Genomic DNA, 22,208 nt, shown 5'->3' on the forward strand with positions numbered 1-22,208 from the left:
TAAAGTGAAGAAGTATGGGCTCTGACATATACTTAAGTAGCCATTACTACTACCTGTTTAATGTCACGATGGTAACTGGACCTCACATCATATTAATACATTAATACAAAAAGACACTAACCAAAAAAATTGTAAAAAGTTGTAAATGCCTATGCCAGAAAATCTACTTATGTACAGTCCCATCTCTGTAACAGTGTAACAACATAATAACAGCTTAACAACAGTGTAGACTGCTAAATACATCATGTAAATGTTTTCTGGTTCAGGCCTATAATTATGACAATTCAAAGATGTAAATAAATCTAGGTTTTGATTAGTAGATTGTGCAGAAATGATTTTCTATCAGGACTTCCAGTAAGTGGTCTCTCAGGAGTTGAGTGACGTTAGATTGGGATCCCAGTCCTCTTCTTACATACTGTAGCTACTGAGTAGCTCTCCATGTGGGACATAGTCCTGCACCACATTCTGCCCTCTTAGTCCTTGACTACAAATGTGTAGTGCAGTGTCTTTGATAAGGATTATTTTTTTAATAGAGGCACAAATCATTAGTGAGTAGTTGTGCGTGTGTGTTTGTGTGGCTGCCTCTGGGCCCTTATCTGCAGATCTTTGTCTGCTGACTCGGTCGAACAGGAAGGATATTACAGGCTCATGGACCCAAGGAACTGGACAAAGTCCTTTGTTATATGAGACGCCTGATTTGGTTAGCAGGACTGATGTGTTTACACCACACTGTGCATGTTCAGGCTGTAGGAACACTGATAAAGGTCTGTCTCTTGTGACCTGAAGAAGCAGTTTAACACTAACTGAGTAGTTCATTAGAACAGGAATGCTTCAGACTTAAGTCCTGGGAAGTGGACATCAGTAAAATCCTCTGGTTTCTACAGCTGGGATTTAGAGGCAAAGCCATACGAGATTTTGATCAAAAAGCAAGCTCCGGGCTGAATGAAGTAAAAATAAATCTAGAGATGTATTTAGAGTCTGTGAACCATGTCTTTCTCTCAGACTGCTCAGACCAAGACGTGTGATGCGTTGTGTTCCGTCCTGTGTTTGAGATTTGGAATGTGATTGGGAAGCTGAAAGGATAGAGAACATACCAACCATCACACTAACATGTAGCGTGTCGGTGTTGGTATGTTGAAAGGATGGCGTGTGCGACCCACACGCGTGTGCGATGCTGTTCATCCTGAGGGCTGATGAGGCTGCAGAACCAGAACCTCACCCTGGCCTCTCTGCAGAAAACTAGGTCAGAGTGTATGTGTGTGCGCGCTCGTGTGTGTATGAGAGGCAGGGGGGCACAAGCTAAGCTATGTGCTAAAATCTCAGTGTGGCTATTTTAGGCGCCGCATGAAGATACTTGGAGGGAAACATGAACCTTACATTTACATTTACATTTAGTCATTTAGCAGACGCTCTTATCCAGAGCGACTTACATTAAGTACAGGGACATTCTCCCCGAGGCAAGTAGGGTGAAGTGCCTTGCCCAAGGACACAACATCATTAGGAATCAAACCGGCAACCTTCTGATTACTAGCCCGATTCTCTAACCGCTCAGCCACCTGACTCTCCTGAACCTTCCTCTTCATTACAACCCAGATAGAGATGTGTGCTGTGGAAGGAAGTGGAGCAACTCTGTTAGTTCCAGAGAGCTTGTTCCCAGCCGGCCTCTCTGGCTGGCAGAGGGCCTAGTGTTTCCCCAGCCCTACACGCTCCATACAGCCTGTCTGTGTGAGGCATAGAGGGCTGGGATTCTGTGAGCTTAGTCTACATCTTGGGAGCGTTCTCTTATGTAAAGCAGAATGGCAGGTGTTGCGCAACACAGGAGGCCCCCGGGTGAAAACGTAAAGTGTGTGTGTGTGTGCGTGTGTATTTGAATGCATGTATGTGTGTGTGTGTGTATATAAGAGTGCATGTTTGTATGTGTGAATGTGTGTGCATGTGCATGCATGTTTGTAGGTGAATGTGTGTATATGCACGTGCATGTTTGTATGTGAATGGGTGTGCACGTTCTTTTATCAAAACTTCGGAGGTGTCTTCCTGTCACAGCATGAAATGTGCTGGCAACGGGATTGAGAGCCCACGTGGATGTGGAGTCAGTACCAAACGATACCACTAGGGGGAGACCGCACCACAATAAATTGCCGGGACACATTCACCAAAATTAATCAATGGACTATATGAAAATGGTCCAGATGTTTGATTTAGAATAATTGTTCCCCTACTTGCTTGACAGGTACCTGTTATACCTTGAGGCTTCATCAATGGAACACTTACGTAATAAAGCTTTTTGAAGAAGTGACTTACATGTGAACTGTTATGTGACAGGTGGACCAATCAGATATCAGTATCAGATATGTACAGAATAGAGTAAAAAAAGACATGGAATTCCTTCAACTGAACTGCACCGTGCAGTTTTGAGCAATCCTGAATCCTTCCTATTTAGTTGCTGTTTTTACCAGAAATCTGAAGAAAACAAATATTTTGCATCCTGGTCCAGTTCTGCTCTGCCCTCCATTTAATCTAGAGTCAACAGAGTCGTCAGATAAAGCAGCCGTATTTAGCAGAAGACTGGGTGCTGGTACACCAGCCTTGAGCCACTATGTCCTCTGTGAGGGAGAAGATCACACTGAACCCACTACACCCCTACATCAACAACACAGGACACAGTCTAAACACCACAGAAGACAAACATGTGGTGTGCTTGTAAACGTTTGTGTTTGTGACACAGATATGTAACGAACTTTGTCTCTGACTGAAAACTATTCACCAGAGATGGCCAAAGTACAAATATCCTCCAGAAAAAGTACTTCAAAGTGTAGTCCACTTTTTCAATTAAGTTAAAATAAAGAAGTATGGGCTCTGTAAAAAGTAGTCATTACTACTACCTGTTTTAGTGTTTTAGTCAAAGGTTGTCAGAAAAATTGTGAAGTACTGATATTAGAAAAACCTACTTCAGTGCAGTAACAAAGTATTTGTACTTTGCACAAATTACTTTAACTGGTAATAATAACAGAATAACAGTGTACTAATAATATAATAACAGTGTAACAACAGTGTAATAACAGTGTAATAACAACATAATAACAGATTCTCAATTATAGCATCTCTGCTATTCACAGACACAAACTTCCATCCTGGATAGTTGCATTTTCTGGATTCCACTTTACTGCTGTTGGATTCATAGAACTTGTTTCTCCAGCAAAACACACATTGACAGTCTGAATAGTCAAACATTGATTTAACACAAAGTAAAAACCACAATCAAGAGCATTTTAGAAGCTAATTTGCAAGGTTCAGTGAGTAACAAACCCACATAAACCCTGATTTGGCCACGTTGACACATCAGGATGCATTCAGTCATCTGTCCACTGACCACAGCTGAAACACTGAAGTGTCTTGTCAGATCATTGATCCAGGCCTTCCTGTGGAATCTGAGAATGTATACCGACATCCAAATGTGGCTTGTCTGGTACTTTCCAGTAATACTGAATCTGCTGGAAATCATCAACCGTATGTCTTAGGGTCAAGAGACTTCTGTAATGAGAATTACAGTGTTTGGTTGTTGGTGCGTTTGTTCTTTTACGTCAGATGCTGATTAGATTTCTGTCGTTCTCTCTGGATGTGTCTGATACAGCATTGTGATTATGAGGTCTGGTGACAATGACAGAACAGTCCATTCACTTCCCTGCCAAATGAAGCTAGATTACATTATTTTATATTATCATGTAAAATGTATAAAGTGTGATGCATAATGACAGACATACACACATGCACACAAACATACACACACACACACACAAACACATTCCCAGACTACACACAGTGTTTCCACATCAGTGCTTGAAATAGAAATGTTACCACATTATAAGTAAACTGTCCCTGAGTTCAAAGCGGAGGGACCTCCATCCTGTGTGGTCTTATCAGTTCACCTTTACGCACAATGCCCCTGCTCTCTGTCTCTTCAGGGAATCCTGAAGAGTTCCAAGGTGAACCGTCTTCAGTCAACATGACCAGTGTCAACTCTCCAGCCTGCCTGCTGGCTCGGAACCACTTCTACAAAAGTAAGGATGAGTCCACAAAACCGACGGGCGACAGCACTATTTTTAAACCTTGACTTTGTCCCTGTGCTATTAGGCAAATGTTTGACTTGAATCACCAGCGGTGTAGACAGGGGACTTTGGGGCAGGGGCGATGGATCATGTGAGAAGTCACCAGTGTATACCGTGTCACTTTTCCATTAAGTTTAAACTGTGAACTTACATTTAGTCATTTAGCAGACGCTCTTATGTCCCTGTACTTACATTAAGTACAGGGACATTCTCCCCGAGGCAAGTAGGGTGAAGTGCCTTGCCCAAGGACACAATGTCATTTGGCACAGTCGGGGATTCAAACTGGCAACCTTCAGATTACTAGCCCGCTTCCCTACCCGCTCAGCCACCTGACTCCCTGTACTTCATCTGGGATTAGGTGGCGTGTCACAGCCTGGAGAAACACATTCTTTTTTGACAGTGTTTGTGACTCCACCGCAGTCAGCTTATCAAAGGGTATACACAGGCTGTTGTTCATCTAATAATGACCTCCACTGTTTAGCATGGAGGCATTGTGCAGCTCCCCAGGGGTGACGGGCAGAGCCAGCAGGGCTTGGTGCTGTGTCAGCCTCTAGAAAAAAACCTACTGGCTCACAGGCTTAGTCATATGGGGAGGCCAGCTCCTGAGGCCGTCTATCCACACTGCCTGCTTCTGGCTGAGAACCGCCCACGTTGGTTTCTACCACATGCAGCCAGACCTAGGCCCCACACCTCTCCCTGGCATGCAGCATAGGAACAGCCCCACATTCATGGACATGTTTAGCCTGTGTTCTGCTCCTCTTTCTCACCAACCGTCTCTGGAGGAGGGGATCCCTCTCTGAATTGCTCCTCCCAAGGTTTCTTCCATTTTTTCTCCTGTTGAGAGTTTTTTGGGAGTTTTTCCTTGTCTTCCTTGAGGGTTTAGGTTGGTTGAGGGGCAGTTCTATGGGCATATGTGAAGCCCTCTGTGACATGCTTGCGTGTAAAAAGGGCTATACAAATACATTTGATTTGATTTGATGTTGAACACACATTTCCTGTGATTGTGATTCTGTGTAGACAGCAGTCCTACTGAGAGCGCCAAGTCAGAGTTCCGTCTCTCTGAAGGCCCCTTGCCACCCAGACAGAGACAGGTGACCGTCTGGGTCACCATGACAACACCGCCAGGTAAACCAACTGTGCTGATGATGACGTTGTTGATGATGACGAGAATGATAAAATATAATAAAATGTATAGATAAATAATAGTTAATGTCCCCCTTCTCTCTTTCCTCTACAGGGTTTCCTGATGGGATAACCAGGGGTTGCTGGGTCAGTATTGTCCTGGCTAGCCCCTTCAGCCAGCCCACCCCCAACAAACATCCCCGCCCTGCCAACAGAGCCGTCAAGTAATCAACGCCCCAACATCTAACACTATTGGTTTACATGCTGGAGAACAGGACGATGTCATCATCGAAATCCTCCAATTCCTCTTCTCCCCCCCGCTTTGCACACAAGTATATACTTGAGCAAGCCAGCCAGTGTAACTGGGTTTGGTGTTTTATAACCCTTTGTGCAACAATTAACAAAGACACAAAACTCAGCCTTGCACCGCCAGGAAAACCTATTTGGTTTGTGCAGGCAGACAGCAAGACATGACTTTCTCTAAAAAGTGACATTTACTGATGTAAGCCAAAAGGCTATGCAGACAAATAGACAAATGACAGGCACACAACTTATTTTTATACTTTTACTTTCCTTTACGTTCACTTCATTCCCCAGCTTTTAGAACGTCCCTCTATGTGGAACAAATGTAAAGAACAAGATGTTCCTTTCTGTCTGTTCCGCTGGATGGTTGCCAGGCAGCAGCTGAGAAGTTGTCTCGGTTCTGCGTGCAGATCTCCTGTGTGGATCCTGTCTAAATATCCTTCCCACAGATCTGAGGTCAGAAGAGCTTTGCTTAGCTTTCTCCCGTCAGGTCTGTGAAGGAATAGAGTCCGAAAAATAAAGAAAAGAGGAACTTTGAACATGAAACGTTTAGGAATGATTCCAGCCCTAGTCCATGCTGTTCCTCCACACCCAGACCTGTTGCTGGGGCAAGACTAGACAAAGTGCATGATGGAAAGCAGAGCCAGCATGTTGGCTGGATGAAAGGACTTTCCAACCAACCAACCTGACCGGCTACTCGCTGTGACTAACCAGTGACCTGGAAAAACTGCACACCAACAAAAGGGGAAAAAAAGCGTGTCTGATAAGAGACGCAAAGACAAATACTGTTTTCAACTCCGGAGGCCATTTTGTTTCCTTAATTGTGTGTTTTGTCCATTTGTCTTTGTGTTCCAGCTTAATGGTCTAGTGTGTATAGGGGCGTCTGTAGCAGTTACATAACCTATAGCAATCTCACCCTCTGGTCTATGCTGTCGGCTATAGACTACATGCAAATACTTTGATGTTCAGTTCTAGACCAAATGAGGAAGAGCTCATGTATTCCTAGTCTACCCTTGAATTGGTCTTTCACACCTGTCATGAAAAAATAAAAGCCAATAAAGAAAACCATTCTGAATCCGAGTTGTTAGAATGGAGTAAAAACACTAACGTAACCATGACTACCAAGCTGCTGATTATGAGAGAAGAAGAAACAGGAAGCTCTGCCTGTAATACAGTTGGTTGTGTGTCGTTCCAGGAAACACGTCAATATTTCTAAATGAGAAGCCACACAGATAATAGGCTGCAATAGACTACTTTAATCTGTCATCACAAGGAGACAAGACCAAATGGCAAAATGTAACAAACATCACCATTGTACTACACATTAATAATACAGTACAAACATAGAAAATGGCATTCTTGGTTTCTTGGTCTTTTTTATTTTTTAAAAGTTTTTAAGTTTATTCGGTGAAATATAAAAACAAGGTTAAAAAACAAAACAATAAAAAGACTTGTACAGCCTGTTCTATAAAACAAACCAATTTATAAAAAAACAAAAAAACACACACAGGGGCCTTCGTCCCCTAGCGTTGGCCCCGCCTCCTGAGCTCAGGAAGAGGGGGGAGGACTCCCCACCTCGCTGGACTCACTCGCCTGACGCATCACCATCTCCCTGGCAACGCAGGTCACCTGGCCGTTGGTGACGACGCCCACCCTGCTAGAGGAAGGGGTGTAGGTTAGTAAGCATGGTTCTCTTTCGGTCAATAAGTACCAAATTATTATTACGAGAGAATTCGGTTTTGGGAAAAGTATCCGGTATTCCAGTGTGTGTCTACTTACTTCATATTGGCTTCTTCAGCCAACGTGGTCATCCCTGGCTGGTTCTGCTTGCCGAAGAAGAAACTGGACCACCAATGGCCAGAGTCCTGCTTGGGAAGACCTGAAAACACAACGATCAAATGATTTAGCATATATCACAGCCACCACAGTCCAGTGACAGTTAAAAACCATGGTCTTCATATTAAAAAGAAATTTGATTGAAGTAGAGGATCTCTGGTGAACCGCATGGTGTTATGTAAACCCCAATTACTCATATCCTGCCTCACCCCTAACCTCTGACAAGCCTTAGGCATAACGCTGTACTACAAGACTGACAAAGTAACATTTCAGGAGTGGAACCTTATTTACATAATTTGACTATATACACAACCACGGCCGATCAAGACGAACGTGTACTTGTTTCAAATGCCAGCTTCGCTCACCTGGGTGGTGTGGAATGACTTCCCCACTGTACTCCGAACTGCCGCATGAGCTGCTACTAGATGTAGAGCCTAGGCGCCCTGAGAGAAAGAGACAGTTAATACTGGAAAATATAATTATTATGATAACAGGCCAATACCCTACACACAGCAGACAATTAACATGACAAAGAATGGGGTTAACACTTTGCGGCTTTAAGATCAAGACATTCTGCTTACTTCGGTAGTAATCGGTCGTAGCAACGAGTGAGCCACCTGCTGGGATTGCTGCCATCTTTCTGATTGTTGTTAAACCTGTTTTGATGGAAACCCTGGACAAACGTGCGAAAATGGAAGAAAAAAAAGTGATGAAAAGCTGTCAAGTAAGAGATGCTGAATCATTAAAGCTGTATAAAGTGGCATAAAATGGCTACCAAATTAAAACAGTGTAGGAAAAAAAAAAATCTGCAATAAGAATGTCTACCCTACAGTAATGGTCAAGGTTAGCCATTACCTACAGTATAGCCATTCGAAATGCACCAAAAGGATAAACAAAAACTAAAATAAATTTTGCTAGTATTGTTCTTCGTGACATGATGAAAGATACATTTGATATGAATTCAGGACTTCCAAACGTATAGTGGTCATTACTGTTAGCAAAGCCTAAAATCGAACAAAACAACCTTCGAATGTCTGCCATTTTCTGTGTTATTATTACGAGCAACTGACTGTAATGCATCTGCCCTAGTCCTTAGCAAGCTAGGCTAATGTTAGTTGGCAATCCCCCGCAAAGACAGCAGTTCAATAGCAAAAACAGTAGCCCTTTTCGCAAACTTACTTTCTTGTTGTTCAGACAGATGTGCTGATGTTCCGTAGCACCCAGTTTACTCAGTCGGCCAGGTTTGGGGAGTTAACGCTAGGCGACGGGGCCCATTTGAAAATAAGGTTTGGGTAAATAAAACCCTCCACGTCCTTCTGATATTGCTGCAGTATTTCTTGCTGGAGTCAACGTGTTATCATGGTACTTATAGGCAAAGGTGACGTCAACAACCTCTCCAGCGAGACAAGGCGGGTCTAATCTAAACTGGTTACGACCGGAGACAAGCGGTTACAAAAAAAGAAAACACCAAGCACTGATATTTTGTGACGGTCAGGGTAATGGGAACAGTAAGCCTATGTGTATAAAAAGTAAAATATAGTGTATGTAAATATATAGATTTCATAAAACGATATAAGATGAAGTAAGATAGTGACACATGTGATGTTGTTCTCGTGTCTCCCTGGTGGTCTAGTGGTTAGGATTCGGCGCTCTCACCGCCGCGGCCCGGGTTCGATTCCCGGTCAGGGAACTTGTTTTTACAGTTTCTCCATAGCAAACCCAAAATTGGGGTGTCAGAAAACCAGAACAAAGCAGGGCTCCCCTGTTAACTCACTGGTTTAGTGTGCATGCTCTTTCAGACATGCTGGTGCAGTACTGCAACAGCCTGAGGTCAACATTTTAAATTGTTTATTTTAACTTATGTTACATTGTGGTCATGTGAGATGTTGGTCTTCACCTTTAAGTAGTTTCATAAATATAATCGCTCTCCTCCACCAAACGCTTGTTAATTTCAGTAATATTATCTTTAGTTTAGTTTGAAACAGAGATAATGCGAATTATACAATGATAATCTGGGGGTTCAGCTTCTCCAGGGCGTAAAGTAATATTTACGAATTAGAACGATATATAAATGTATCGAACCCCCCAACCTGTTGTTTTTACCTTTTCGGGAGCGTCCAAGTCTTAATTAGGGACACAGGGACCCCCCCACGTTTTAAGGCCTTAAATTTAAAGTTCTGAATTTTACCCCAGAATTTAGACCCCGCAGGAACCCTGCAAACCTCTTCGAAAACATTAAACTTATTAAAAACTAAAATTATATGTAGGCTACAAAGTGACAGAAAAATCTAATAGAAAAAAATCATAATATTGCACCCATTTCCAATGAAAACCACACAACACTTTGTTTAAAGGAATGCTTTATTGATACCCAAACATATACAACAAACTAAAACATTTTAATTTGTCTGCCAATAACTCCTGTCTGCTCCCTTTATATACACTACTAGTACTACGACTACTACTACGACTACTAGGCTTACAACCTAATAAAGCTATATGGTGTAATCAGTCAACTTTTATGAATAGGCTTGCTGGCACATAAAACCATGCCCTTATATCGTGTTTCAGAAATTCCATTCATGGCGTCCCAATATTATGCATTTCCTCCTCCCCAAAGCATATCGTAAGCTCTACAAAAGCAAAAACTGACATCTGTCTTTTCATCTTGCCATGGCACAAGTCAGGGATTTCATCAAGGAGGCAGGACAGGAAGAGAGGCATTGTAACAGGTATCAAATATTGGCAATATTTCACCTATGGCAATTAAATACAAATAAACTTTGAACTGCACCCGAAGAAAAAGGGAAAACAAATCGATACATCACCAGTCTTTCACCATAACGGTCAACACAAACACATTGATGATTTTAAAAGTAAAAGACCCACAAAAGGCAAAAACAATCACCCCACTCCCAGGGCCGGACACCAAGCAGGGCAACTGTACACAACTTCATATCCAAAGTGACAAAGTGGCGGTGCTACCTGACTCATCGCAGATCCTTTTCCTATGTCATTTTACTTTTGTGGCCGGGTGGCTGTTTCTGCTAGTCAGTCATTACTAGTGTGTAGGCTGGATAAGTGCAAAAGGTAAAAAGAGGAAGTGTACAGGGTACTAACGGTATTGACTGTGTGTGTGTGTTGCAGTAGATGTAATACAAATAAGGTGGGCTGAGTGTTTTGTGTTGGGTGTGTTAAGGATTGGAGGCATGGGAACAAATCTTTCTAACTGCAGTAGAATGTTTGTATTTGACAATTATTCACTTCAGATGTGGCACCAGAAAAGTAAGTGTTTACCCTAAACAGAACAGTAACCACCTCCTTCCTCACACCCAATAATTTCTCCCCAGTTCAACTTCAGAGACTGAAACAAAACAAGTCTAACATGTTATCTACTACCAGAAGGAAACAAAAAATTAAAGTAGAGGAATAGTAAGGCCGATAAGAGTTCCACATTCACCAGAGCAAAGCATTGCTTCACATTGTATTCTGTGTAAAACATAAAAAATAAACGACAATAAACAAACTGAAGACTATGCTGAAGGTAGAAACAAGGATCAATAGTGTTTTCTTTCTTTTCTCTCCCATTTTAAAGTTGTTTTGCTTTTTGTTTTGTTTTCCAGTCCCCTTACCTACCGATGAATGCCAGCTGGCAAAATCGTTTACAATATATTTATTCATATATATTTATACGTATAGATAAAAGTTATGTAAAAACATTATGCAAAGCCGTGTAAAATAGTTTATAATACAAAATGGTTTTTAAGGTTTAAACTATTTTTTATTTGTTTGTTTTTTTACAACCTGTGGTATGGAGAAAGTGACCTCAGGTGTCGTTGCTGCGGTGGTGTTTTTGTACAGTTGAGATGAACTGTCCGTGCTCGCACAGCAGAAGGCTGAGGGCAGGAGGGAGGAGTCAGAGTAGATGTGACAGGACCGGGAGACAACACACATGCACCTTCCTCATCAGAGAAACTACCACCTCTGCTTAGACCCATCTAGTCCTGTGAGATCTCCACTGGTGTGAAGGGGGGGGGGGTGTTTATGCCTGGAGGGGAGAGAACTAGCTGAGAGGAGATGGGGGGGGGGGAGCGGAGTGTGGCGATGTCAGGGGTGAAGGGGTCAGGGGTCACTTGGTGATGAGGCGAAGACACAGTCAGTCCCAGGGATGCGTGGCGTGGAGGGGGGCGGGGCTTCAGAAGGGGGCGTTGTCCTGAACGGGGTTGGCCTCGGTTGGAGAGTTGGCGACATCTCCGTTCCCTCTGGCCCCGACCACCTTGTACTGGACACACGTTCAGCACCACAGGGAGGAGGAGAGCGAGAGGAGGGAAAGAAGAGAAGAGGAGCAAGAGGGATGGAAGGAAAAGAAAGAAAGAGAGAGGGGAAGGAAGGTAATAGGCAGAACAGAGCATGGGTTAGTGAGGTGCATATAAGAGTGCTTACACACACCTCTATAAAAAGTTTCTAGGTGTTTACATCTAAACCTCTTCCATAAAAGCTCTCAAAACCCTCTTGTTGCCGTAAGTCACAATGTGTGCCTCCAATGACAACACAACTCACATCCTCTCAGTCACCAACGTCAAGGCCTTTCAAGGTTTCAAACTAATCAAGTTGAAGACACTAATGGTATTTAAAGATAGGCAGGAACTTTGTAGTAAGACTAAAAGTATGTTCTCCTGGGAACATTCCACTAGCTGTGAGGAGCCATGCCGGCACACCACAGGTCCCCGTGGCAACAACCTCTCACCTTCAGGTTTCCAACTCTGTCCTCGAAGGATTTGAAGGTCTGCGAGTTTCTGTTCAATCAGATAACCCATGTTAGATAATCACAAATAATACAATATGACATAACTACATTATGTAGAATTGTTTTCCACTAGTAACTGAAAACACTGGAAATCGTAAATCTTAAAGCCTTCACACTAATGACAACGTCAATCTCCCCATCAGCTCTGCCCAGAGACACCACTCAGACGCTAGGAGCGTATAACACGCTAGGAGCGTATAACACGCTAGGAGCGTATAACACGCTAGGAGCGTATAACACGCTAGGAGCGTCTAGGAGCGTATAACACGCTAGGAGCGTCTAGGAGCGTATAACACGCTAGGAGCGTATAACACGCTAGGAGCGTATAACACGCTAGGAGCGTCTAGGAGCGTATAACACGCTAGGAGCGTATAACACGCTAGGAGCGGAGCGTATAACACGCTAGGAGCGTCAGATCAGAATCAGAAAAGGTTATAAATCGCCATAAAAGTATGCACAGACAAGGAAATTACTTTGGCAGGAAGGTGCATACATTGTACATATAGGAATACATCTTAAATCATTTAAGTCTTAAATGTCAGTTTAACCCTCGTGCTGCCTTCGGGTCACATGACCCAAAGGTTCATAACGAACCATAGTTGTGTTTACCCAATTTTACCCAATACAAAAACAAATAAAAATAATTTTCTTTTAACCATTCCAATGTGGGGGGTCTGAGACAGCCCGACAGTTAAAAGAAAATGCTTCAATTTGTTTTTGTATGAGGTAAATTTGTCACAATACGACGTTGGGTCAGAATGACCCGAAGATAACACAAGGGTTAAACAAGTCTAACTATAATAAAAGGTACAAAGTCTAAGGTACAAAGATAACACACACATTCACTGGAACTCCCAGTACAATAGTAGTTCTATGTAATAATGAAATGAGGCTGACTAATCTTTTAGTCATTCTATTAGTCATTCTATTTCATAATTTAGACACTTTAGACATCCTGAAGTGTTTCTGGGCAGAGGGAAGTCAGGATGAGGTATAGACACAGGAACAAGCCCACGATCATCTTGACAGCTCTGGGCTTAGACACTCAATCTCCAACCCGACCATGGAGGAACCTGTGGAATATCCCACATGCACGCAGGACCCACCCCCACCCTCCAACCTGACAAAGCATCTACTGTTTCCAGTCAGTATGCAGCTTACTCAAAGACTGAGTAAGCCTAGCTTGTCTTTTTTTTTTTTTTTTTTTATACAGTCAATGGAAGGTCTCGGGTAGATACTAGTGTATCCTTCACAGGAAGATATGCGAGCGGACTCATCTAGGCAACACTTTGTGTCCTTGGGCAAGGCACTTCACCCTACTTGCCTCGGGGAGAATGTCCCTGTACTTACTGTAAGTCGCTCTGGATAAGAGCGTCTGCTAAATGACTAAATGTAAATGTAACATTTGAAGAAAATATTGAGAGAAAGCTGATCCACTCAGTGTTACTTTACCTCATAGCTGGCATACTTATCGAATGGCGAATGGAGTAGTTGCTACTTTGTAAGCATTAAAGGAAGACAGAGAGGTGTCAGTGTTAGATAGGCAAGCGCAGTGAAACCAACACACACACACACACACTCAGGTAAAGCAGTGAGGCCCTCTGCTGGTGCAGATACGTCATTACAGCAGAAACACAAACACACAGGAAAAGACAGTACTGCCCTCTGGTGGTCAATTAAGGAGCATACAATCTCTCTGAAATTGGTCTCATTCCCAAAAGTCGTTCCAAGCAAAAAATTCACACAGAAAATAAGCATTGGGCTAGAATGGGCAGCGTTTGTTTTCAACTCAATAAAAAAACTTATTTTAGAGAATAAACAGACAAGGAGGGTTGACTTTAGACATACAGGTGTTTTAGTCGCTTACCCAAAGGAGTTAGAGAAAGGCAGGGCTCTGCGCAGCGATAAAAAAAATATGAAACAAAACAGGTAAACTAGCAGGCAAGAAACGAGCAGAATCTGACAGAGTGGGTAGTGACAGGGGCCAGGTCCTGATGCTTCAAGGAGGGCATGCATGGGTTGGCCTGAAGGTCCTGGCCACACACACACACACACACACAGAGGGAGAGCATGCAGGCTGCTGAAAGGCCAGGAACAATAAAGCATACCAGGATGCAAACAAGGGGATGGCAACATAAATAACACACACACTTCTGAAGTGGACGCGAGGCCAAACTCATGTTAAGGCTGGTATGACTGACAGAACATGAGGGAGTTAGCGAGGAGGGAGTTAGCGAGGAGGGAGTTAGCGAGGAGGGAGTCAACCAGGAGGGAGTCAGCGAGGAGGGAGTCAGCGAGGAGGGAGTCAGCGAGGAGGGAGTTAGCGAGGAGGGAGTCAGCCAGGAGGGAGTTAGCCAGGAGGGAGTTAGCCAGGAGGGAGTTAGCCAGGAGGGAGTTAGCGAGGAGGGAGTTCGTCAGGAGGGAGTTGGCGAGGAGGGAGTTAACCAGGAGGGAGTTAGTCAGGAGGGAGTTAGCGAGGAGGGAGTTAGCCAGGAGGGAGTTAGTCAGGAGGGAGTTAGCGAGGAGGGAGTTAGCGAGGAGGGAGTTAGCGAGGAGGGAGTTAGGGAGGAGGGAGTTAGCGAGGAGGGAGTTAGCCAGGAGGGAGTTAGCGAGGAGGGAGTTAGCGAGGATGGAGTTAGCGAGGAGGGAGTTAGCGAGGAGGGGTCAGAGCTCCAGGAGAAGGACCAGGGAGGATCCTCCAGGATAGGTTTACCTCATGTCTCCCAGCCTCCTGCTGATGGCTGTGCCCACCGTGGACAGGGCTGCAGTGGTCTTCTGGCCCGCCTGGGACAGAGTTTCCTGAGTCTTCTTATACCTGGAGAGTGGGGGAGGGGCGGAGGGGTGGAGGACAAAAAGAGAGCGATGAGGACATAGTGATAAGGGTGTGAAACGACCCCCAGCTGGATGAGTAGCTTCCTCGACAATGACAAGCAAGCAGCATTAAACCACTAAAGGGTTAGTAGAGTCGCCCTCAAGGTTCAAAGGTCAACTACAGAGGTCGGGAAGACATGGTGACCCTGTCCAGAATCACCTCTCCAGCTCTGGAGATCATATCTGCCACACCCTGGTCCTATAGCTCTCCACCTCTAGCCCCCAGATTTGATCAGAGGGGACTCAGTAGAGTCATGTCAATATAGCAGACATGTCTTCCAGCTCATCTGGCTGCTGTGTGAGACTAGATCAACCAGGTCATTCAGGTTATCAGTGTGAGGGAGCTGGGGGGGCTAAGAGCTGATTCTGGAGCTGGAGGATATCTGCAGAGAACGGCAGGCTAACACACAGGAGCTAACACACAGGAGCTAACACACACACAGTCACACACACACACTAAGGCCTGCAGTAACCACAGGATCACTGTCTGTAGTAAATAGGCCAGGTCCCAGCAGCTTACGTGAACCAGGATAGGAGAATAAACATAAACCCTCCACATCACACTGCCAATACGTGTCCTCTATGACATGATGTGTCGTAATGTGCAGGCCCTGCTTGACCACTAGGGGCAAGGGTAGTGATGGTGCGTGGCCTGTAGCTCCACTAAGCAAGTTAATGCAGTTGCAAGATATGCAGGGTGTGGTGAAGGAATTTTAAGTCATTGTTTGCTTAAGAGACGGATATGGTGATATGCTGTTAGGCAAGACCTGGTGCAAACTTGCTAGAGATCAGACTAGACTAGTAACTGTCCCATGAACTATAACATTACCACATATCAACACGAGTGGCCTTGAACAGTAATGTTCCATTGGGAAAAGCGTGTATAAAAAATAAATAAAACAACGGTAAACAGTTGTTTGGCAGATCGGTGAACACATCCAGCAGCCTGCTATGACATCATCCTCTCCATTCACAGCACCTGTCAGCCCAGAGCCCTGGACTCTACACCACAGCACGGACCTCTGATCAGACAGACTATCGATAACTGATCATGGAGAAGGAGACTGACTGCGTAGGGAGGTAGTTCATCAATAAACAGATATGACACCGGCCTGGAGAGCAGAGTTCATAGTTGAGAGGAAAACACCTGAGCATATTCAGGACATCTCACTAAGTCCACAATGTCCCACACACCCCCTCCTCACCACCCTAGCAGCCCTCAGTCTCCCCCCACACCAGCCCCCAGTCTCCCCCCACACACCAGCCCCCAGTCTCCCCCCACACACCAGCCCCCAGTCTCCCCCCACACACCAGCCCCCAGTCTCCCCCCACACACCAGCCCTCAGTCTCCCCCCCACACCCCCCCCATCACACCCCCACACCAGCCCCCCCCCCACACCAGCCCCCAGTCTCCCCCCTCACACCCCCACACCAGCCCCCCCCTCACACCCCCACACCAGTCCCCAGTCTCCCCCCTCACACCCCCACACCAGCCCCCAGTCTCCCCCCTCACCAGCACCACACAACAGCTAGAAGCAGTCACACACTACAAGAGACCCCAGCGCACCACCCTCCCCCCCACACACACACATCTAAATCAACTATGTCAACCAAGAAGCAGGCATGAGTGTACGTATGAATGTGTCGACTCACGCTTCAGAGCGGGCTATGTCATCCAGGGTGGCGGAGGCAGACAGATATCTACGGACACACAGTGTGACAACAACAACAACATGACAAGCCTCTCACTGTACAGTTGGGGGAAGGGGGGGAGGAGAAGAAAGCAGGTTAGACTTAACACTTTAAAATCACACACAGGCCAGGTTTAAATATATATATATCCAGCATGGCACAGCTAACCTACAGACTTGTCGTCAAGCAGACTGACCGCAGCGCTCGTGTTAGCGGCCCCCGGGACAAGCTTGGCAGATCAGGCGGATCCACCAGCCTGCTGTGTCACCTCACGTCCTCACGCATGCAAAAGACAACACGGCCTCGCCCCAGTCTCTCTCCATCTGGCAGGTAGAGAGAGACTGGCTCCCTGACTGGAGCTGGACTTATTAGGGTTTAGGAGGGGTCAGAGGGCAGGATATGAGCACCACTGCGGTCCCAAGCGTGGTGAATGAGGGGTGAGTGAGTCCTTGAGATGTAGATGAATCTCCGAAAACGAGCACTTTTCGATACGGTTAGCGTAGCGGCTAACCGGGACGGCCTATTTGATTAGTCATTAAAGCTAAGCACACAATGCACTGCCACATGCCCACACACACACACACACACAGACTAGTGTTGACAGGATCCAGCAGGATACACAGAGCTTCCTGGAATGAACACATGGCACATATTCAGCTGCAGGTTCAAGGCTAGCTACCGATGCTACAAGCAGAGGAGGCGGAGCTTACTGCTGACTGGGATGAAAGAAGATAAGTAGAGAACATGGCTGCAGTCTGTCTTACAGATGAGTATACAGGTTCTGCCATACTATCTGCTCTGTTCTCAGGCACACTGTAACTCTGCTCTGCTCTGGGGCAGAAGGCTGCCTGCACTCTCCCTCTCGCTCTTTACATCAGCTCCACTGGAAGCAGGACTAGTCATGTGACCAGGAAACAACCTTTTTTGTTGTGCCAGATCACTCCCATTCTTTTCTCTTCTCCTATTTATCGGCTTGTCTTTCTCACATTCCACTCTCCTGCTCCTATTATCAGACGGCCGGGTCTGGGCTGTTTGTCTGGTTGCAGGTGTGTGTGTGTGTGTATGTGCGTGTCTCAGCTTACTTGCTGAGACACGCCTCGTTTCACATGACTCTGGCCGACACTTTTAGCCCCATGAAAGCAACCAGGAAGCTTCCCTGTCATGTTGGCCACCCAATCTCAGCATGCTTGTAACAGCGCCTGAATCCCCTTCTGTGCTTTCATCCCCATAGCTGTTCCCGAATCAAATCATCATATTGTGTGAGTCCTAAACCAAAGTGGAACTGGTCACCCAACCGTAAGAGATCTCTTGAAAAGACTATTAAGGATATTATAAGGATATTACAGAGGCCAGTTTTCTCCACAGAAAACTCAAAACGTAGGGTCACTATTATAACCTAAATTCCACAAAAGTGGAAATGACAGTCCTTCTCCGATAGAGGAAGTGGAAACCAGCATGTCACGTTGGCAGGGAGGGTAGGTCCGCTCACTCAGAAGAGGAAACAGTCAAAGCGGTCTACACAGCTGCTGTTCTGAAGCAGGGACACGGTCATGTGAGGGAAGCCAGGCTGCCGTGTTGAAGGAGCAGAGAGAGACAAGGATAGAGAGGGACAAAGACAAGCAAAACAAACCGAATGCTAAATGGATCGAAAATGTCAATGAATAAAATGGCGAGGTAATGTGAAAGCTTCAGGGCCATGTGCTCCTTCTCATCCCTTATCCCCCCCGTTACAGCCTCAAACAGTCCCACTGAGCCACGCAGACACGACCAGCTCTGGCTGCTCCGGCCCAGGGCTGCCCCACACCTCCTGCTGTCTGAGCGGGTGGAGGAGAGGCCTGTGTCAATGTTGCTGATCAAACAGCACAGAACAGGAGCCACGGAGACGGGTGAGACAGGCTATGAACGCAAACATTCCTGATGAGTCGGATTCAGCAGGCAGGTCACAGTGCAGTGAGAGAATTCTGGCCCGGGTTCGGGCTTGGAGAGGACGTGAGAGACGGAGAGAGAGAGAAAGATGGAGAGAAACACTGTGGGAGATGGGGAGAGAGAGAGAGAAAGGTAGAGAAGAGAGAGAGAAATAACACTGCACACGTTGCATAGTAAGATTGTGCGAGCAAACACAGTCGACTCACAACTGAGAGCCAGAAAGCTTCTCGTTCCACTGGCCCAGTTTCTCAGTGGTTTTCACATAGCTGGAAACAGAGACTGGGGTCAGCTACAAGCACTCAGCCACCTCACCACTGCACCTCAGGTTCCCCCCCAGGGGAAATAGTCACTTCTATCCACACAACGTCTAGTACACCGTCCATTTTGTTCTATTCCACTCCACCATCGTGGAAGGCTTGCGTCTGATTCTGGTCATGGATCCCTGGACAACAATCCAGAACAGACACTACCCTGTGAACCAAGGTGCACCGTGTCTAGCAACAAGCCCTTATCTATCTTCCTACTTCTACGCTTATGTGTAAACAAGCCTTTCATCAGAGCCTATGTACCAAGGCTTGTTTCTGGACTAGGTCTGCTTGAGAGAAGTGAACACATCTACACTTTATAGGTCAGATCATATGAATCAGAACAGAAAAAGGACCCACATTCATCCTCAATTCAAAAGAATTGGGTTGGTATAACCTTAATATAGACTAGCCTTACTTAAACTGTCTGGACTCTCTCTTACACCGGCACATATTAAAGTCTAAAGGTGTACACGTGTCCAGGGCAGAAGGGTAGCGCAGCTAGGCAGAGTGGACAGGAAGTGGACGTACGCGTTGGAGGTCTGGACATCCTGCCAGCCCTTGGTGATGTTCTGCTTGAGCTCGTTGAGAGGGCTCAGGCCCAGCTTTCTCTTCAGCTCGGTGGCGTGCTTCTCCTTGGCCAACAGCACCTGCCGCAGGGTGTTGATCTCCTCCTCCACCTGGAGACACAGCGGGGGGGGGGGGGGGGGGAAGACCAGGGGGGGGTCTGGGTTCAGGGTCTCTGAGAGTGAACTAGCTTCCACTCTGGACCAAGGGTGGTTCAGAGGGTGAGTCATGTGCAGACACTGATATGGAATGCTTGACTGATGGGTTAGATTACCACTGAAGCCAATCGGTTGCTTCTATAGATGAAAAAACGCTGACATTGGCACATGACATTACTGTGTAACGTACCGAGACCTCCCCCCCCCCCTCAGCCTCTTATCATCACGGAGGCCTGTATGAAGGCATTACTGTCTGAGAGAACCCTCACAGACCTGGAACTAACCTACTGGGTCTGGTAAGCGTCTGTTGCGTGGTACGATACCTTCACGAGCTCAGTACGGAGTTCCTCAGCCTCCTCCTCTGAGAGGCCAGGGGGGAGGACGTGGGCCGCGTTCCCCACCGCCCCCTCCGCAGACATGTCGGCCAGGGCCTCATTCCCTCCCAGGCCCTTGTTGGGGGAGTTCAGGTTGATATCTAGGCAGAGAAAGACAGGAGGAGGTGGGTGGGTGGGTGGATGGTATATTTATGATGGAGCAGTTACTCAGCCACTTTCTTTTGGTTGCTGTGGCTGCTAAATGCCTTCTTCTGTAGAGGCGGCCATCCTCGACCATCTTCCACCACTTACCTCCCACACACACACACACACACCTCTCCTGATGACAAGGAAAGGATGCTGCCAGAAGGTTTCCGGCCAGGGAGAGCAGCGCAATTACAGCCACTCAGACAGTAACCCAAGACGCACACCATGGAGGCAGAAAGCTTTCTAGTGGTCGTTAGAGCTCTCACTTACTGTCATAGGGTGAGCCAAGCTCAAACGCTAATGTGTATATATAGTGTTTATATGCGTTTGTGTGCTGCAGGCCTTACCATTACCAATAGCCAACTGCTCCTACTGTACACTGCCTAACAGTGAATCTGTAAAGTGCTTAAATAGCCCATTGTTTTCTGTGCAGCACCCTGTGGATGGGCTTACTAGAATAGGACAATCAGTGACACTGACACAGTCCATTTGCCTTGCTAATATCACACCCACATCTGTCGACGGCTGACTGACCGGTTGCGGTGCATAATGTGACTTAAAAACATTGTGGTTTAAATTTGGCAAAGAAGCAAAGAACGAGGAGTGGTTTGTTTCTGAAAGGACAGGCACCCGACAACATAACTGAAGGTTAAATTATCCCACTTATGAGGGCCTATCCGAGGGACACAAATCTTTTCCGATCGTCAGGGACAACGTGGAATAAACTTAACGAAAAGTGGCACCCGTCCCACATAACCACCAGAAACCAAGATGTATTTCCTCAGTTCTTGATAAATGTGTTACAGACAGATTAAACTAGTAAACATGGCTGCAAAACATGACGCCATTGGAAATAACAGCTCTCGCGCGTCATTCAGCTAGTTCGTCTCACTGATCATTATACATTTATTTAGCCAGCTGATTAGCTCTAACAGTTGGGTAGAAAAACACAATTAGAACAGTTTTACTTCCTAGCAGCATACGTGACCCACACATTTAGCTACTCTCCTTTATTGGCAAATAGGGTGTGTTCCACGAGTCGACAGCCATTTGTGGCATAATTCTGATCGAGCAAGCTCGCTTACTACCACCACCACCAACCAGCTGAGCTGCATTCTTTGATAATGATGTTCGAGCTAGCTAAAAATGATACCTAGCTTAGCTAACTACCTACCAGAGTAGCTAATAATAGATGGTTAGCTGTTGCTAACTGCGCTAACGTTGGACAGTAGCTAGCTCTAGCGTTTGACCATTTCATATGTACTGTACAGTAGACTTGCTGTTTGTTTACAAGCCTACGTTGACAATGTTATTCGTTCATGTGGTGAAACTGATTCTTCTGTATACAGTCAAACAGTAGAGTACCGTCTCAAGATAAAAACAATTAGCTCTAGCACAACGGGCGAATCTGACAGTTGATGGTCAACTATGCGCTAAACTATACGCTAAAGCTCGCCCAGTCATGTCCTTCTTTCTCTTCTTGACTTGTGCACCTGACATTGGCGAAAGGCTGTTCCGTCGGGGCCTCGTCTTAGTTCTGTACAGTTGGCCCACAAGCGAGTCATTAGAAACGAACCTGTAAGTACTTGACGAGCTAGCTAACGATGACCACACAATAAAACGAGTTTGACATTCACTAACAATGTGCTATTTGTTCAATGGTTAATATTGTAAACATAATGTAAACAAAACATTTACCAGCTGGGTCACAACAATCAACGACGTGCCAAGCTAGTTACCTTGATTGGCGGTGTCCATGGCGTCGAAGAAGCAGTTCGGTCTCTCTCGCTAAAAAGCGATGTTGTTCAGTAATAGGAAAAGATGGATGGCTAACTTGCTAGGTGACGTAGCACCAGTTATCGCAATCAATCCCGCCGTGAACTAAAACTCCTGTCGTGTGAAAGGATTGCACTACCAACCTCGTCGATCCAGACACTCACTTCCACCAAAACAGCCAGCTCAGCGAGATGAACTTCCAGCCTTCCACTTTTCCG

The 22,208-nt window shown here is 45.7% G+C and overlaps 2 protein-coding genes and 1 non-coding gene across 10 annotated transcripts; 1 reads left to right on the forward strand and 2 right to left on the reverse strand.

Moving 5' to 3' along the window:
* Window positions 1–6,767: 6,767 nt before the first annotated feature.
* LOC136946410 (pancreatic progenitor cell differentiation and proliferation factor B-like) lies at window positions 6,768–8,697 on the reverse strand. 2 transcript variants are annotated; one of them, XM_067240734.1, is made up of 5 exons: window positions 8,547–8,697; window positions 7,949–8,040; window positions 7,733–7,810; window positions 7,311–7,410; window positions 6,768–7,185 (listed from the first exon to the last, which is right to left on the reverse strand). In XM_067240734.1, exons 2-5 carry the CDS (start codon window positions 8,001–8,003, stop codon window positions 7,080–7,082), a joined length of 339 nt encoding a protein of 112 aa, XP_067096835.1. In that variant the 5' UTR covers window positions 8,004–8,040; window positions 8,547–8,697; the 3' UTR covers window positions 6,768–7,079. The 2 variants fall into 2 exon arrangements, with proteins under 2 accessions (XP_067096835.1, XP_067096834.1); XM_067240733.1 differs by having other exon boundaries at window positions 6,768–7,188.
* A 288-nt stretch (window positions 8,698–8,985) lies between these two features.
* Window positions 8,986–9,057, forward strand: trnae-cuc (transfer RNA glutamic acid (anticodon CUC)). Its single transcript has one exon. It is a non-coding gene; the product is annotated as a tRNA-Glu (tRNA).
* Window positions 9,058–9,710: 653 nt separating this feature from the next.
* On the reverse strand, window positions 9,711–22,199 carry tpd52l2b (tpd52 like 2b). 7 transcript variants are annotated; one of them, XM_067240725.1, is made up of 8 exons: window positions 21,954–22,199; window positions 20,017–20,168; window positions 19,500–19,648; window positions 18,870–18,929; window positions 16,699–16,746; window positions 14,888–14,989; window positions 12,115–12,163; window positions 9,711–11,643 (listed from the first exon to the last, which is right to left on the reverse strand). In XM_067240725.1, exons 1-8 carry the CDS (start codon window positions 21,970–21,972, stop codon window positions 11,563–11,565), a joined length of 660 nt encoding a protein of 219 aa, XP_067096826.1. In that variant the 5' UTR covers window positions 21,973–22,199; the 3' UTR covers window positions 9,711–11,562. The 7 variants fall into 7 exon arrangements, with proteins under 7 accessions (XP_067096826.1, XP_067096825.1, XP_067096827.1 ...); XM_067240724.1 differs by having other exon boundaries at window positions 9,711–11,649; XM_067240727.1 differs by lacking the exons at window positions 9,711–11,643; window positions 12,115–12,163 and adding exons at window positions 12,983–13,671; window positions 14,042–14,068.
* Window positions 22,200–22,208: the final 9 nt, after the last annotated feature.

This window comes from Osmerus mordax, chromosome 7 (assembly GCF_038355195.1).
Source record: "Osmerus mordax isolate fOsmMor3 chromosome 7, fOsmMor3.pri, whole genome shotgun sequence".
Lineage (NCBI taxonomy): Eukaryota > Metazoa > Chordata > Actinopteri > Osmeriformes > Osmeridae > Osmerus > Osmerus mordax.

Excerpts from the sequence above, each read along its gene's own strand:
- tpd52l2b (XM_067240724.1), bottom strand. Across the intron at positions 18,930-19,499 it reads GATGTCCAGACCTCCAACGC|CTATGTGAAAACCACTGAGA; the intron begins GTACGTCCACTT and ends CTCTGTTTCCAG. Across the intron at positions 12,164-14,887 it reads AGGAGGCTGGGAGACATGAG|AAACTCGCAGACCTTCAAAT; the intron begins GTAAACCTATCC and ends CTGATTGAACAG.
- LOC136946410 (XM_067240733.1), bottom strand. The coding sequence starts at position 8,003 with ATGGCAGCAATCCCAGCAGGTGGCTCACTCGTTGCTACGACCGATTAC. Across the intron at positions 7,411-7,732 it reads AGTCATTCCACACCACCCAG|GTCTTCCCAAGCAGGACTCT; the intron begins GTGAGCGAAGCT and ends TTGTGTTTTCAG. Across the intron at positions 7,189-7,310 it reads GCTGAAGAAGCCAATATGAA|CAGGGTGGGCGTCGTCACCA; the intron begins GTAAGTAGACAC and ends CCCTTCCTCTAG.